The sequence below is a fragment of the Pygoscelis adeliae genome, unplaced genomic scaffold (genome assembly GCF_000699105.1).
Source record: "Pygoscelis adeliae isolate BGI_AS28 unplaced genomic scaffold, ASM69910v1 Scaffold166, whole genome shotgun sequence".
Taxonomy (NCBI): domain Eukaryota; kingdom Metazoa; phylum Chordata; class Aves; order Sphenisciformes; family Spheniscidae; genus Pygoscelis; species Pygoscelis adeliae.
The window spans coordinates 6422428-6440864 of record NW_008825156.1 but is presented as its reverse complement, the minus strand read 5'-3'; the positions used below and the strand labels follow the sequence as shown (position 1 = coordinate 6440864).

The 18437-nt window shown below is 34.5% G+C and overlaps 1 protein-coding gene across 1 annotated transcript in view; it reads left to right on the top strand.

Annotated features, from left to right (window-relative positions):
* SBF2 (SET binding factor 2) overlaps nt 1–18437 on the top strand; it is a 240092-nt gene that overhangs the window by 196367 nt on the left and 25288 nt on the right. The window contains exons 28-31 of the mRNA XM_009328574.1: nt 2887–3024; nt 10800–10984; nt 14948–15124; nt 18111–18212. Of these exons, the coding sequence (XP_009326849.1) occupies nt 2887–3024; nt 10800–10984; nt 14948–15124; nt 18111–18212 (602 nt within the window). The remainder of the gene's footprint in view (nt 1–2886; nt 3025–10799; nt 10985–14947; nt 15125–18110; nt 18213–18437) is intronic.

Here is an 18437-nt window from a genome sequence, read left to right as displayed (position 1 = left end):
AGGTCAGGTTGGACGGGGCTCTGAGCAACCTGCTCTAGTTGAAGATGTCCCTGCTTATTGCAGGGGGGTTGGACTAGATGACCTTTAGAGGTCCCTTCCAACCCAAACTATTCTATGATTCTGTGATTCTAAGTATATGAGATGAAGATTATACAGGTCTTTTCAAAAGTTCCTTTTAAACATGAAAGTTGGTTTCTGAATTTCATTTCGGCCTTTCTGGAATTTTTTTGCAGAGCATTGTAGTTCTAAATATGACGTTATACACCTGAATTACCAAGTATTGGTCAACTGCCATGTAGGAAGACCATTTCTGTTTCTTGTATGTAGTAACACTATCAAAGAGAACAGTTATCTTGAATACAGGCTGGGTTATTGGCTGTATTAGGCCCTGTTGTAAGATAAAGATGGAGCACCCTGCAACCAAGCATATAGAGCACGTATTAGCAGCTGAGGCAATCTTTATTGCATTACTAAGCAATGCCTTTCTTTCCTGGGACTTATGAAATTGCTACTGGGAACTCCATCCCCATCTTTTTTTTAAATCTGTGCTATTGTGATGGCCTTCGTGTATGATGCAGCACGTAAAAGATCAGTCATTTTATAGAAATCCCTGTTCACCTCTGCAGGTAAGGGTTTGTGCTTTGAGTCACCAGTAGTCTTTCATCCCTTTATACTGCTGTTAAGCACTGTGTGAGGGGATGATTGGTGGTAAGGCTGAGAGGCAAATTTTCCATCTATAATCTTTCACAAGGACATTATTGCCCTCGATCTTTAATTCAGATATCTGCCCAGTTCAATAACAGACTTTCATGTAAGTCAAGCTGTTCCTCTCCTGAGTCTCTTTCCTAAAACACACACAATACTCTTCACAAAATAAAAGTTTATAAGTGCAAGTGGTAAGAACATTATCCTTTCATTTAGACATTTCATTTCATTTCCTTTAACTAAATTGTTAAGACCTGAATTGACTTTTTGTGGCATTGCTTCAAGGACTAGGAGACCCAGAGATCATTCAAGTGGATTTCAGGATGTGTAAACCCTGCTTAAGAGCTGAAGAGAAAATAATGTTTTTCTTCAGGCTTGTTCCACTTTGTCAGATGGAAACAGCATGATGTTTCCTGCATGTACATTTTCTAATCACTTCCCAATTGTACTTCCAATTCAGACACTAATTTTAACGGGGCTATTTAGATAATAATTTTAACAGGGCTATCTTGAAATTTCTTTTGCCACCTCCAGCTAATTAGGTTACTGTCTATTAGTCTCCAGCATAGAATCTGATTGGATCATCACTGGAGAAGACTATTTATAAATTACTGCTGTCGTTTGTCAAAATGTGCTCAATCAAATTCTTTGATGATCCCTCTTGATCTCTTATTCCAAATCTTGGCTCTTGTGGTCAAGATACCAAATCCTGGTTTAAACAGCTATGAGATTTTTGTCCTATAGTGAGTCCAGAGGTGGCTGCAATAAACTAGAATTAAAAAAATTTTGTTTGGCATTTGGAAAAAATCTGACTCATTGAGACTGGACACTTTTTTGTCATCATAGCATGGCCCAGGACCTGACCTTCATCTCCTTCCCTTCCTTTAAGTCCCCACATCTGGACAGAAATGGGTGGAGTTTTTCTGGTTAAGATTTTTTTTTTCTTATTTTGGGTTTTTTGTTTCCTTGATTCTGTTTTTTGTTATTAGTCTCTTAACTTTTTTAAGTCTTAAGATTGTTGTAAGTGGACTGTCTGTTTAACTTCAGTACTTTCTCAGAGTATCATACCTTCTCATCTTGTTTTTTTTTTTCTCTGCCCTCTGTTTTGAAACTGTGTCTATTTCCTCTCTGGCTTTGCTTTCATCCAGTCTTTTGCAGCCATTTCTCTGTCTCTGAAATGGTCCTTCTCCATGTCTCCAGCAACTTAAGCAACATCAGTAACAACTGGAAAATTATTCTGTTTCTGAGATCTGTAGAGTAGTCATCTGAAACTGCATGCACAATAAAGGATTATTCAGAGGTTTTCAGAGAAGGAATTGTGGTTCTCAGAACAGTGCAGCGCCCCCTCCTACAAGTTACCTAGGCATATGGGAAGACACTTCCTGAAGTTACCTACTGGTGAAGGAGCAGGTGGACTGTCACTAGGGAAAAGGGATGTTACTTTTCATACGTGGAGATCCCTTGACGTGTTATCCAGGTGTGCATGCACTGTCCATCCTCTTTCCTCTCTTCTTTATTCCATTAAAAAGGTCAGATTCTGGGGGTAGCATACCTGAAGGACATGTAGATTGTGTACACTGATGGACACTAAATGCAGCAGAGTGCATGAACTCTGGTGTCTTTATATATATATATATATATACTTTCAGTAAATGGGCAATATATCTCAAGGAACCTCCAGTTATAGGTAAGTAACCTTACTTTACTGGAATCAGGAAGAGCTGGTTAAGTATGGTTTTAACTTACTTTTGTTAAAGACACAGTTCTATCTGTTCTTTACACATTTTTTTAAAAGGCTGAAATTTGCTGACAAGTAGCACAAACTTAGAAATATTACTTTTCGTTCTGAGAGTGAAGGGAAAACTACATCGTCTCCATTCTGTTTGTATTGATCACTGGCTAATGATGAATGTTTTAAGTAGTAATCATGGGGTAACAGACTCTTTCAGAAGTTTAGCTTTGCGGAGTGGGATGCAAGAGAACATTGCTGGGTGCTGCTCTGCAGCCAGGTGATAAACATCTGAGCATTCTTTGTCATCAAAGGAATGGCTTTTTGAACCTTTGATAGACAAACCATGACATTTTCAATGCTCTGCTTTACATAGTAAACTTTTTATTTTGCTATTCTTTGTATTTACAAATGTACTTGTATTTTAATGTATTCCATTCTTATGACTCTAGCTCCTGCTTCTTTAGAATCTTCAAGCAGTATAGAACAGGAAAAATACCTACAAGCCTTACTGAATGTGATATCCGTCCACTGCAAAATGAATGGCAGTAATACTCTTACTGTTAGACCAACAATTGCTCTGTCTCCAGGTAAAATTGGTTTATGTAGTGCTTTTCTATGGTTAAGTTGAAAAGTGAGTTTTCTCTGATTTGGTGGTAGTTCAATTTGTCCCATATGAATTCTGTTGTTTCTTTATTGTTGCACTTTCCAGATAGCTTATTCACTCTTAGTTTCAGTGAATGTGTTTTCCGTATGTAAAGGATGTTTATAATCTTTCCCAAAATATTTTTCAGTATTCTTAATCTGACAATAAACGATTATCCACCTGTAGGTCATAGTTTTTGATGAAATTCACTTGAGTATGATGGGCCAATCTTGAGGCATTAGTAATTTATTACAATTCTGGAACAAATAAAGTAAAGTCCTCCAGAATATCAAGATGTAAAATCTTTCCAGGTTTGTTTTTTTTTTTTTATATCAAATGCAACAATTACATTATATAACATAATCAAAACCAAAGATCCACTTTAAAGTCTTTTATAACAAATTAAGTGTATTGAAAACTGTATATTGAATAAGAGATTGCTAAATTGAAGAGAATGCGAAATACTACTCTATTTCATATAATGAGAAAATACGAGATTGCAAGCTCAGATTCTGTATGAACAGATGCACCATTTAGCTACGGCAGCAATGGAAGGTATATAGGCATTTTCATGTGTGTTACGTACTCATAATGGGCTTTTAATGTCAGTTCCAAGTAGACCTTTACTTGCAGTGAAAACTCTTTCAAAATACACTATTTGAGTTATGCATATGTGGAACTATGAAGAAATGAATCCATGTTTTATTTCAGTTATTTTGTGATGAAACCTGGTAAGGTTTATGTGAAGGTAACCCCAATGTCTTAGAAAGAGGAGTATGTGACTTGAAATTGTGTCTGTCTTGTCTTATTCAGTTAGTGGTAATTGGCCTAATATAGCCAAACAGTGGCTTTTCTTGTAAAATAACACCATTCCCAAACTGTGCATGCTTTGCTTCATTTATTGTAAAATATGTTGATTGCTTAGCTGTATCTAACATCTCCATATTGTTGCCAATGTATACACGTGTCTTAAAAAATAAATCTGAAGTACAAAATTGGCAACAACTAGCTGTATTGTGTGAAAAAGGGCATTTTTATCATTTATGTTAAGTGTTAGTCTGAGTAACACTGTAGTTTCTTAATCTTCTATTCTTTTTTTGGCTGACTTTAGGCACTGAAAGGAGGGCTTCAAGAATGTCTACTGTGTTTAAGCAGGTAGTGCCAGGACATTTGGATGTAAATCTATCCAATAGCTTTGCTCGAGGAGGTTAGTAAGACTAGCTCAAAGTCTATTATTTGAAATAATAAATGATAACAAAATGTTAGTGAAATAAAAATAATTACACTGCTTACCAATTCCATTACTCTGTGAAACAACAAAATAGAAATTACAGAGTAACCTCAGTCCATAACATTATTTAAGTATCTAATTTCTGTTTAAGTCCTTTACTTACCATTGAAATAAAGCTTGTTTCACGTTGGAAATTAGTGGAAAATTAAGCAATACTTTGTCATTCATCCATATTTTTAATTTGTCTACAATGTATGGCCCGAAAATGCATATTTTGTATTAGGATTGAATGCACTTTAGAATCTCCAATTACAGATCATTCCGGCATTTGGCTGAAGACTAGCTGATACTTCATAAAGTTACAAATAATCTACCTGAATAATTTTACTCTAGGTAAAGGAGGGAGTTACCTGGCCAGGCTGTAATAAGTAGGGAGATACAGTGCGTTCTTAGCTACAAGGGCTCATCAGTGTCATTTCTACAAGAAGCTTTCATTCTGTGAAGTTGATTCCAACTACTTTTACTTTTCTAGTCTGATGAAATTGTTATGATTTTTTATGTGCAATACATGCATAAATTAGTGCATCATATTCCTTAAAGATATGTTTGTAGGGATGAATCTATTTTCCAAAAGGGAGCATTTTATATTTTGTTTATTACCTTTTAGCCCTGAAGGCTGCCCTTACAATTATTTCTAAGCATCTAAAAGTTGCTTTTCTTCCTTTTTGACTCCTTCCAGCTTTGTGAGCAGTGCATTAACCATCTTACAGCAAATGCAGCTCAGATTTTCAGAGGTGAGAGTAAGAAAGGCCATAAGATACCTCATCTAAATTTAATTAGACTTACTTTGACCTGCTGAGGCCCATTCCAACCTAAATTATTGTGTGATAGAAAAACTGTAGCTTCATATGGGGAAGAATAAAACAATTTTGTAGAGAAAAACTCTCAAAAGAGATGGACGGGATTAGAGAAATGAAGGAAGGAAGAAGGCAGGAGGGAGGGAGAAAGAAGAAAGGAAAATACTCAGAGCTGTATAGAGACGTTATGTGAAATAATATAAAGCAGAAGGGAAGAGAGAAGGGGCAGTTAAATGGTGATCAGCAAAGAGTGGAAAATTCTGTGCATTTTCATTGATCATAGTATGTGCATGTTTCATATCTAAAAGTTCTGTTTATGTTCTCTGCTCACTGTCTTGTTATTGTAGTATATGGAGATGAAAAAACATAGTGATTTTAATTGGATAGGTAAAATGGCTAGGGACCTAAGAGAACAGGAGTTAATAGTGTTAGATAAATTGGTGGCTGTGCCCAGCTTGACTTTGTACTGAAATAGTGAAAATGCTGGGTAGCTGACAGCAGACGTTTGGTTGTATTCCATCCTCTTGTGTTGGCACAAAAGTGCCAACAGCAAAGTGGTGCTGAGGGGCAGTGAAGGTGCTCCAGATAAGTAAGGGAAATCTTGCTGGTTGACTGTATGGAAGTTGTCTTTTGAAGATAAAAGGATTACTGAAATAACTATTGCTGGTTTTGGGGGTTAGCTGTGGAACTGTGATAGGATGAGTTTGTTGCTACTCAGTGAAGAAAAAAGGAGTCTCAAGGCAGTATTAGGTCACAGACGAGTTGTTTTATTGGACGTTGAAGTCTCTTGGCTAAATTTCAGCAGTAATCAGGAAGAGGGCAGAGAAGTTATCTTGTGTCTTGCTGGATTGATGCCACACCTGCTCTATATATCTGAAAGGTATAATTACAGCCAAGTATCTGCAGTCTATTCACAGTTCAGAAGGATATGATGATTTTGCTGAAACATAAGAATGTTTGACAAGTACAATGGGAGCCCTAGTGAAGGTGAGAAGTTGACAGGGTAAGAGAGAACAGGGAAAGGGAATATCTCCCTGTAGAGAAGTAAACACTAGGGTTTTTAGATTATCTAACACAATTATTTTAGAAGAAACTCAAAAATACACAAAGTATATAGAATCTCTAAAATTGTTGTTCTCAAATAAATTGATTCACATGATTTATTATTGCAAACTTTTTACTACTTTTTCACAGCTAGTTATATTTCGCATGTGAAGCAGTGTCGCAAGACTGTATGCAGGACCAAAAATACAGGTTTTTAGTCAGCTGAAAAAACAGACTTATTTTATGCAGGCAGTCTAAAAGTGGTGATTTCTCTCTCCTTCGTATTCCTAAGAATAACTCAAAAAGCAAAAAAAGTAAAAGAAAAAAAAAGACAATGGGGTTAGCTAGTTACTTTATCGTAGCAACCAGCTATGGATTATGCACTACACTGTACAAAATACAATAGCAGTATTTTTGTGGTTTTGCTTCTGGATCCCTCTTTCTTTCCTTGTTTTTATTCTCACACATACCAGGGCTCAAAAGCCAGGTTCAGCTATGATACACCAATTGACACTTTTTTATTTTTTGTGCCAGACGATGTATTTTTAATACATATACTTTTAAAATTTAAGTTAAAAGATATGTGCCGGTGCTTAAATAGTATTTCTCATTTTTAAAAATCGTCATTGTTCTGAATATTCATCAATTGTCCTGAATATTTGTGTCCGTGTCGGGTCCGGTTTTTTACTTTATCTGGAACATTGTAAAAAAAATAGTTGCCTAAAGCCCAGTTAAGTTGTTTCTGATCTGAAATATTTGGCCAAATACTTACATTTCATAATATATTTTCATTCTTGGCCCTTTTTTTTGGCAATAGCTTGCTTGATATCTTTCATAAGGATTGTAAGTTCACTCCAAATACGTACCTTTTCTTCTTGTATTTGTAAGTACAGTGTGGTTCTACAGAACAGCACTTCTTATCTGGCATTGTTGTGTAATTTAGTAGAATAAAATGTTTTCTTAGTATTTGTTGCTGTTGGAAAAATACTGGGATATTTATAATTAATAAATACAGCCTCAGCTCAGACATTTATTTTAAAAGCAGGATACATTAATACTTTGAGTATGTTTTAATGGAATATTTGTATTAAAAGAAGTTGCTTGTGTTGATGTGGCTTTTGAGCCAAAAATACACCCTCTGATAAGCATATAAGGCTCCCACTGAAAATGAAAATTTTTGCAAGGGGGGGGGAAATCTCTTTGTGTGATAGATATTACATGTTTTCTAAATTATATAATTTTACACAGTCCTTTAAAAATGTTTGTAGGTGTATAGAACTAACATCTTGCACTCTGATTTGATTTTGAGGTCCATCAAATTATGTACCTAAAATAGACTAAAACATTTTTTAAAAAAAGCACTAAGGTTTGGGATTTTTAATTAAGCTAACTTCCAGCTGGATAGAAGCTTTCAATAAAGTATTCAGCAGAATGATTTAATTGTTACATTTCCTTTGGTATTATAATTATGGAAAAACACGATGGCTGTGCTCTACATATTTGAAACTATTACAATGACAATGAAAATTATTCCTTTTTGATAAATGGGTACTTCCTTCCCATTTTATATTGGTTTTCTGGCTTGATTGATGTTTTGTCTTGTGATGACTAAGATTTGTGCTGTCTGATAAATCATGTACTATAAAGAAATTCAATACATACTAGATCTTTGGAAATTAATAAGTAACCCTTTTCTTTTCTCCTGCAATGTGTCTCGCTGCAATGTGCATTCCATTCCTCCTCCTTCTGTCTTAACTGTTATCTACCAGTGCTCGGGTACAGAGATAAATGTTTCACTCATTCAAATTCCAAATCAGCAACTAAGGGAAGAGTCCATCAAGGTACTGTATTCCGTGTCCTGAAAGCACATTCTTTTCTACCATCTCCATAACTACTACAATATCTTAATACATGCTAAAGTGATACTGACAGAAAGGCTTGATTCTGCATTAACAAAATTTTGGGGTTTTAGTTCAGTGTTGTGGTTTTGTTTTGTTTTGGGGGGTTTTGGCCATTGAATGTATGATGCAGTGACAGTGATTAGCCACACACTTCATCATGTTATTCTTTAATAATGTTATGATCTAATGCGGAGTGGTATGTAGAAAATTTTCTGTGTGAAAATTTTAAACAGCAGAAAGTTAATTCTGCAAAAAAGCATTTAGTACTCCTACTGCTTTAGTAAAAAAGCTAAGAAATACTGTTACCTAGTCAATGAGCTTTCTTTCCAAAATTATTGTTAATGTTAGTGAACAGGGAAAATTTGATTTCTGCCAAATTAGAAAGTCATAATAATACGATATATGCCAAATAATGAAAGCTCGATACTGCTAACAAAAAATAAGGCAAAAAATACTAGGCAAAATTAGAATAGAAATATAATAGAAATATTATTGTGTCTTTTAATCACTGTTATCCGTCACTGGTAAGCATGTTCATCTGCATGTATTTGTAACCAGTTTTGTTGCTTTTGATGTTCTACAGGCGCTAACGATGGCCTGCATTTGTAAAATGTTAGAAAGCGTGACTGTATTTTTGTATATATCATCTTTGGGGACAGCTGTCTGTGTCAGAGCTAGCATTTTTTCATACCAAATGAACAAGAAATTGTTTCTCTTGTTAAATGATTGCTGTGATTTCTGCTTGCTAAAGTCTTTATTATTTCATCTGTAGTAGTTCAGATGTGGAACAAAAGTTTATACTAAACATACTACTTTACTATGTGAGGTATTTTGTAAAACTGGCTGTCTTTGAAGTGGAAACTGTTTAGAACTGTTACCAATTCATAAGTTCCTAGCCAACCATTCTCAGTTACTCCTATTTGTTTGCTCACATCTAGGACTAGCAGCCAGATGGGCAGACAAGCTAAACTGTACATACAAGTCCCTGTTGAGGATTACTGTACAGAATTATTCCTTAATAGAAACACAGTCCTGCTTCTAAAAAATAGAATACAATTCTTTTGCTGGTTGAGCTATCTCAGTGGAATTTTACTGTTATCTGCAGTTTTTTTCTTCTATACAAGAAATGTTAACTATGCATATTATTGGATTTTACTGAAGGGGTTGGAGGGTTTTTTTGGTACTCTTTAAATTTCTACTACTACGAGGTATTTCTGGTGCCTCTTTTGGATATCTTGCTTCACAGATTTATGGACAAGAGTCTCTTCTGATAATCTGATTTACTGCATATTGTGTTAAAGAATTTCACGCTGCCATTTGAATGCCAAATTTAGTATACTTTAAAGGATTTGATTTTCAAGTAGTGCTATTTATATTCTGAAAATCTTCTGAAGTACCTTTCACGTACCTCACATTGGACACACAAAAACAATCTCACAAAATCATTGTTACTAACTAAGGCACAAGAAACAGAAAAATATTTACTACTTGTCTTTTCTTCTGCTGGTGGTAAACAGGCCTTGGCAATCTGGTTTATCACTACTTTATCTTATGTTGAAATCACGAAACTTACTTAAGCATGATCAGACCAGAGCCTGTCTGTGTGCTGTAGGAATTTTCTCCTCTGGAAATGACAATATAGCTGTATCAGCAAGGCACAATATGCAAACTAAAAATGCCGTTGGGAGGCAGAGGTTATTAGGTTGGTACAATGCCATTCAAATATTGATGTGCTGCTTTCAGATGCAAGTCCATGGTTCCACGTCACACTGCACTGTTTCAAGCTCATTTGTTGCTAGCTTTGGGATTTCTGTACCATGCCCTGCTGCCAGAGTAATGGTGATCTTACTGCCAGATTAAAACTGTAAGACTGTGGTGATCTAGGCATCCTTCTCTCTACTCGCACAACTCTCAGTCACATCTGCTAGAATATAGTTGTGAAACACATGATTAAAAAAAGAACTTCCTTAAATTCATTCTCATTTCTAATTATCCATTAGACGTGGACAATTAAAAACTAAAATTCACAGCATTCTGCATTTTAATCATGGCATTTCAAGAGTAAGCATGGAATACTTTATCCTGAAATGTAATATTTGAGTTGATCATCCTTATATACATTTTCATTATAATACGATATGGTCGATACTATTACATTGTGTAGGGCGAAAGGAACACAAGAATTCTAGGTAACACGGAATTTTAAGTGATACTATTTCCGGTTTTGAAGAAAGTAATTATATAATATTCTTACTAGTTAGACTGCCAAAATCATATGCCTTTGACAAGGAAATACATCAAATTTTTGTCCCTACTTCTGAAAAGAACAACACTAGTGATTTCATTTCCGTACACTTAAATGGACGTTAATTACTTGCAAGTTGTGATTCATTTTATCACTGTATTACTGATATCATAGCAACCATTTTCTCTACAATAGAAAGCGCTGTGCAGAGTTTGATTAGTATCTTAGGTTAAATGACAATGCAGTAGGATGCTTTTGACAGGGTTTTTTTTATGAAAACATTTCTTTCCAGTACGTGGTGTTAATTATGTCCTATGAGGGATGCAAATGACATGTTTAAGCACTCTACCTTCCAAATTATGTTTTAGCAGATGCCTTACTAATTATGATCTCCAGTACCTCACACAAAGAGGTTTTTAAATATTTTTCGTCTTTATGAAGGTGTATGGGCAAGTCTTCGTTCAAGCAACCGATTTATCAACACTCAGACTCCATTCATTGATGTTGGTGCAAGACTTGCAGGGAAAGATAACACCACTTCCTACAGTAGCAGCACTTTTCTGCAAAGTCAGCTTTTGAGACGGCAAGCAGCCCTCTATATATTTGGAGAGAAATCTCAGTTACGGGTAATGGCAATTTCTTTTTTTCATGTTAACGTAGTTTTTATTTGGCTTGAATTTAATAACCCTAATGTTTTTACAAGACAGTAAATAATATTCTAGATAAGGTGGATGGATAACTCTCTTAAAGGTGTAAACACTTACGAGGATTATTCCTATACACAGAATAACAAATAATGCTGTATAATTCAGTGGGGGCTGGGAGGGTGAAAATCAAGCTCTGTGGTTATATAATACAACAAAGTTAACATAAATTAAAATATACTAAGTTATCTTAAAGAGCAGTTAAAGATCAGGCTCAAACTCACAAAAGTTCTGTGAGTAGAGCCCTATTTGTCACTTTTGGTCAAGTGCTGATGTGTAGTAGAGCTAAGAGATACAAAGATGGGTAACATGACTAGAGGAATGGAATAGCTTTTGTACAAGGTAAGAGCATTCAAACTGGGAAAGACATGGCTAGGAAGGAAATACATTGCTAGGCAACAGAGCATCCAGCAAAGCCTTCATATTCGGAAGTCACTGTGTCTTCACTGTCTCAGCTGTCTCCCAGCATTGGCTTTGCAGGGAGCAAGGGCAGCAGAGTTTGGCTCTGCTTAGTGTAGCTGCTGGGATAAAGATGAATGATGAGACTGTAGGCAAATGCAATGGGGCTGGTGTAGCAGCAGTGGAGCTTGCTGCCCCTTTCAGAGACTGTTCAGAGCTATTCGAAGGAAAGTGCTGGAGTTCTGTATCTGTAAGTTCTTGCTTTCAGAGCCACGCTTAATTACACCTCAATACATACTACTGTACTACTAAATACATTCTCAACTAAGTTCAGCTGAGTCGTCATCTCAGTGATTTCTATTTTGGGAAACATGAAACAGACTTATTTGGTAATTTAAAGTGCAATTTTATTTTTCCTGATGTGTTGAAATATGTTATGAAGCAAATGGAATGTTGTTAGTCAGGAAAGTGATTACCAGAGAAGAAAACCTTCGTTACTGTGGACAGCACTTAAACTCACATGAAGCCAAATTGATGTGAGTAAGCAACCTTAGAAGTCTGTCCATCTGGATTTGATTACGTGAAGAAGGACCATGATGTCTGCAGTTTTGTACACCTTTTTGGATAGATTTTAATATTTTAGATGCAGTAGTTTAAGAAACAGGTATCCTCTGCATAATTCTTGGTAGTTTTACATTTTTTCAGAAAATGTTTGCAGATTTTTTTTTTTTAAATCTCTGCAAAGATGGGAAAATCAATTGGTTTCTACTTTCTTATTTGAAATGTGAGCATATGTAAAATATTATGTATTTTTTTAAATATATAACTTCCAAAAGCAGTTACTGGTAGTAGGAAAATACATCATTATTCAATTCTTTCTGAAATTATGTTATATCAGGAGATGGAAGAATCATGCTGTAGCAGAATGATGAATCAAAATTCTTTACAAGTTTTGTTTCTATTTTGACTTTTCTTTGTAATTTCAAATGTTCTTTTATATCTTATTTGTATTTTCAGTTGTATTTTTAAATGATGGTTATGTAACAGGTATTTGTTCTTACTCCATTTTTATGTTGTCTTTTATAATTGGTTTGCAAATTCATTTTCCTTTTGGTTTCTTCATTACACATTGGTACACAAAGTAGTAATTTTTAATTAGTTAGGTTTCATTTGACATTCTATCGCTTTCTAATATAATTAGCATAACAAGAATTTACAGAAATATCCTGTTAAGTCTATAATCAAAGTGTTTTGATTTAAAGTAATAAAGTGTAAGAATATAATATAAAAGACGAAACAGAAGTTTTGAAAGTAAACATCATTTATCATTATTAGAACAAACTGTTCTTTTGAACAGTAAGAAAACTGTTTATTTTCCTGCAAAATTTTTCAGTTTTATTGAGTTGGTATTTTCATTTGCTTTTCTGGAGAACATTCTTCCCAAAGTTTTCAAACAGGTCTATTCATATCAATTTTTCATCGTGTTAAGTCCTCTTCTATAACCGTAACCCCCAGGCTCTGGCAAAGGAGACACTTCCATGAAAAGGAATACAGGAAGAGTAATGCAAGAGAAACGATTACATAGAATTAAATTGCCATAATCCATTAGTAACAATTATTCACACTTCTATTTTTTTTTATTTCTTAATGAATGGTAAGTGAAAAGTTCAGTCATGCATCTAAAGATATGTAGTAAAAACATCTTTAGTCTGCTGCTTTGAAGTGACCCCTTAGACCACTTGGGCAAAAAATGGAAGTTGTTTAATGTATCAGCAGTCACAAATTAGGTGGCAAAAATATCTTAGTGCTTGGTATAGATTAAAGCATTTTTAATATATTACCATACAGGTGTGTATTATTATGCAGAATATGAAAAGAGCCGACTATTTGATGTACAAACAACAAGCATTGGACAAAATCAGCATGAAATAGTCTGAAGTCCAGTAGGATGTATATAATTTGGAAATTGTTTAAAAGTCAATACTTCAAGGATCCTTACATTATGCTGGATGATTTCCTTGCTGGTTTAGAGCTTACGGGTTTTTCACCTTTTGTTTTGTTTTGTTTAATAATACAATTTTGCAGAAGATGCCTCTCTGGGCATTTCTAACAAAAAGTGTATTGTGTTAGCAAATGTAAGAATAAAATTACATAGTGATTAAGTGATTGTTTCGAACCTTCTCTCATTGATTTGTACCTGGTCTATAAGATGAATTAAACTTTTGTTTTTGTATGAAGAAATCTTGTTGATTTTTGATTGTGATGTATTTTCCTAGCTTTTGTTAGCATCCCGCTAACTTGGAATTTGCTGGCTTTGTAAAGGGCTTGGCAGAACATGCATTACTGATGTTGATTCCTATAAGGACCTGCTTTATTCTGCTAAATGTCATGTCACATAAATTGATGCTACAAGCAGAAATATATAATGTGTTAAGGAAATTGTGCTACTTCTCTCAATTGCTTTTATCATACATTATTACAACTTAGCATTCTAAAAAAGCAAGTTTGCTAGTTGAGCTATTTAATTTATTTTTTGAACCATGCCAAAATATAAACAGAACTAAATCTGGGCTTTCACTTTCCTACATTTTCGCTTGGCATCCTATGAAGCAGCTTAATGAAGATTATTTGCAGGGCAAGTTTAATTCCATGAAAGAGCAATTTCCAAAGAAAACTGAAAAAGTTTGCTGTGAAAATCTTCAGTGATGCTTCATACATGAGAATTGCTTTTTCCAATACTGTTCTCCATATTATTCTTTTCATCATAGTTCTTTTCTTTTCAGTTAGCTAACTTGATCTATTAATTCAGTCCTCCTCTCTTATTGGTCATTTTCTAAATGCAGTAAGTAAAACAAAACATGAAGAATTCTGCTAGGAAAACCTCACATACCTCTTGGAAATTATATCAGGTATTCCTTGACTGCTATTCTGTGTTGAAGTAGGTACTTTAGACAAACAACTGTCTCAATGTGCAGTGACCACTTAGCTGAGTCAGCTAGTTTGCAGTTTTGGGGGTTCTTTTTGGATTTGGGTGTTACTTTTTTTCTGCTTTATTGAACTACTAGAATCTGTCCTGCACTGTTGGCATGTCATCCATACAGTTATTTTAATGTTTATTTATTTATTGTTAATTTACTTTAAAAATCCTAAAGGAAGCACATTATGTTGTATATAAAGAACTCAACAGATTTATCATTCAAGTTTGGTTTTTTACTACTATTATTACTATAATTGTTATTATTAAAAATGACTGCCATGCAGTACATTCTGCTGTTATGAGTAGTAGATGGGTACTTTATTAGGGTACATTTTGCAAGTGTTGTAAGGACTTTTATTATCCTGGGCAGGTGTTTAACTAAGCAGATTTTGAATTAGGAATTGAAATATTTAGCAATAAAGCAGGCAAGACTTTGAGATTTGATGTGACTGTCAGTGAAAAATATGCTTCCCTTTTAAATTACATCTGCTGTTGTCCTTTTCATACAGGGATTCAAACTTGATTTTGCTTTGAATTGTGAATTTGTTCCTGTTGAATTCAGTGACATCCGACAGACAAAGGCAAGCTTTAAAAAGCTGATGAGAGCTTGTGTTCCCAGCACTATTCCTACAGATTCTGAGGCAACGTTCCTTAAAGCACTTGGGGAGTCAGAGTGGTTCCCACAGGTAATTTATATGACAGGTACTTCTAATAATCTATATGCAGTACTGCTTACACAAAATAAATTTCAGGCTCTTCTGACAGAGAACTGTTGTGTTCTAACCAGCTGTTCTTCTTTGTTCATTATAATTATTTTGCATAGTATCAATTCTGTTATTACGTAAGGATTATTATTTTAATAAAATTATAACATTGACAAATGTGGGAGGCATTTTTTGTAACATAATTTATGGTTTATAACATGGAAAACATACACAAGTAGAGATGACTTTTTTCTGCCCATATAAATTTATGGTCTTGGTTTTAACTGCTTTTTCTTATTTTATATGTTTTAAAAATCAGAAAAAAATATAGAACAGTAAATGAGCCTTTTGATTTTGAAACCAATATTCTACTCTTCATATGTGTTTCCACCCTGAATTTCCATATGCGCGAGTATTTAACAAATAAGTTAGTATCTGTTATCTGTTGTGGGATATGGGGAAGTGTTTGCAGGGGAGAGGGGATTGTGTGTGTGTTAATCTGTTCTCTCTGAATCTGTTCCTTTTCTTCCCTATCCCATATTCCCTTACATAAAGATTAACCAAACGAAGGCAAGACTGGAAGTAACTTTGCAAGATTCAGATTAAGAAGGATGTGGGAAAGTCAGCTCTCTGTAAATCTAAAACCATTCTAATTATAGTGAATGTTTTTTAACAGTTGCATGTTATGTTTGGAATCTTCTGCTGAATATATTCTTCTCAAATGCAATTAATCATAGAAAACAAAATAGACTCTTATGCTGGTTTCTTAAGGAGGAAATACATGTGAGTAACACAGTCATTTCCGTAATTACACATCAGAAAATGTACTCCTGGTTGAAGTGCGCTACAGTGCAAGGAGTGGCTTAACTTCTTCCCTTGAGGTGTGATCACTCCTTAGAGAGCATGGGAGCTGGTCATTAATGTGTCTGGCTACCACGTTCTTCTGGAAGGGGAGAAGTGGGAAGAGCATGAAGACTTGACTCCCTCATCATGTGAACATTTTCAATCACAGAGTAGTTGAGGAAGTTGATAAGTATAGATAAATGAATTTAATGTGTCTCTGATGAAATAAACATGTCCCTGTAGCAGCACAGAGATCAAGGGGAGATTATATCATTGGAGTTACTCTCTTTTGGCATATTTGAGAGAAAAAGTAATAGTGTATCACTCTCTGCTCAGGACTAGAGCATGTCACACATTAGCTGTGTGACATTTAAACCACATTTCTGTGGTTTAAATCATGTCATATGTGATATGCGATAAAGTTAATTCATGACTGATTTGACACATTCTCTACTATTCCTGTGAAAGAACATAGATCTGTCATCTTGGAAATGTGTTAAGCTTTCCTCTCCTGGGCAACAGAAGTTACATAGTATTGATTTTAACACTGTATAGGCTAAATATTTCTTCATAAGGATGTGAATACATAAGAAGAAATTGGAAGTGCTGCCCTATCTTCTGAATACAAATGATAAAAATAGTATTTTGCATTTTTTTTTATATTTAATCTGTATAACCAGATTGCATATCGGTTTCTTCATTAAGGATGGCAAAAAACAGCCTTTCTTCTGTTCTACTGCCTAAGAAAGAATAGAACAATGAACAAACTGCTTGGTTTTAAAAGTAGTGCTCTTTTCAATCTTTTCCTATTAAAAATTGTAGGAAAATTAGTTTATTTTCTAAGTAATGGCTATGTGAATGTTCAGAGGAGTTAAGTGTTTTCCATCATGATTTCCATAGTAATATTCATAGGGTTGGGGTTTTTTTAAGAGGAAAAAATCAGACTGCCCTAAACAAGGATGAATTTTCTAGGGTTTAACTGTTGTTTGGTTGATCTTTTTTCCACTTATTTTCTCCAGTTTAATTTTGTTCTCCCTCAGTCACTTTCCTGTGCCTTCTGTATTTCTGAACTTACTTTTTTCCATGCATAAATGATCTTAGATGTCTCTTGCCATCTTTTGTTTATTTGTTTTCCTGTACTGCTTTCTCCCCTCTTTCAGGCTTTCATCTTTCCTACTGCTGCTATTGGTTGGATTGTATTCAGTGCTCTGCAAAGAGCCGTTTCATTCTGCTGTAAAAAAACTGAATTGCTTACATATTGTCTATTACGTTGGTTACCAAGAATGCTGTCATAGTATGACAAAAATGGTAGAAACATCATAGATTTTACTAACAATAATATGACATCTCATAGTAAGATAAAATCGCTCAAATTCACCTAATTTTTTTAACCTGCTTATACCTATAATGCTTGAATCAATCTCATTGAAGCCAATAACCCTTCCCAGAGAAATTAACTAACCCACCTGCTCAAGGAATTTTAGTATCACTGCATAATGAATATTAGAATGCAAATAATTAATGTGTCTTCTTTCCATATGTTTTCGCCAGTCTGCCCAAGTATAAGAAACACTGTTTAATCTATCTAAACTATTTCCAGATTATAGAAATAGGATTTTTCTGTGTTTGTTTTTTTCATTATTATTATTATTATTAAATTCGTTAATTTCCAACTTCCGTGGGATTGAGCATTAGAAACATTATCTTGTAAATTTCTTGCATGGGTTCTCCCATTGAAGTACTTAGTGACTTTATGGAACCTTAGCATTTCACAGGAAATTATGTTAGTGTTATGCCCAGGATGGAATTTCTCTACCATGAATCTGTCAACTGTGTTGTTCCCATTCTCCTTTTTATGACAGCTATTTTATTACAGTACTCATTAAACAATAGTTTAAGTTCCTATCTTCAAATCTTTGCTTAGTTTTGTTGTAGTTCATATGAAAATCCTGAGACTGTTACATTTTATAGCTTTCTAATCTGTTGCATCAATGCATTTCTCTGTGCTACATGTAGATTTCAGAATACATATTTTAATATTAAATATGAAAAGATCCTATTTATTGATAATATCTAGAAATTCATCTTACACTTGAGTATGTTACTTATTTGTAATACTTTATAGCTTCACAGGATAATGCAATTGGGTGTGATCATCTCTGAGCTCCTGGAAAATGGTTCTTCTGTTATGGTTTGTTTGGAAGATGGCTGGGATATTACTGCGCAAGTAAGGTGCTATTAAAACCTTGAAATAGCTAAATATTAAGAAAAAACACCAGGCATTTTTTACACAAGTGACTGATAATATGGTATAACACTAATAAATTTGTGTTGTGGCAGCAGAGAAGAAACTAGAATGCATGAATCCTTGCATTCATTTGCAGTGTACACCATGAAAGAGTTCCTTGAAATGAATTTGTTCCAAAGGTCATGATGGACTTACAGTTCTAAG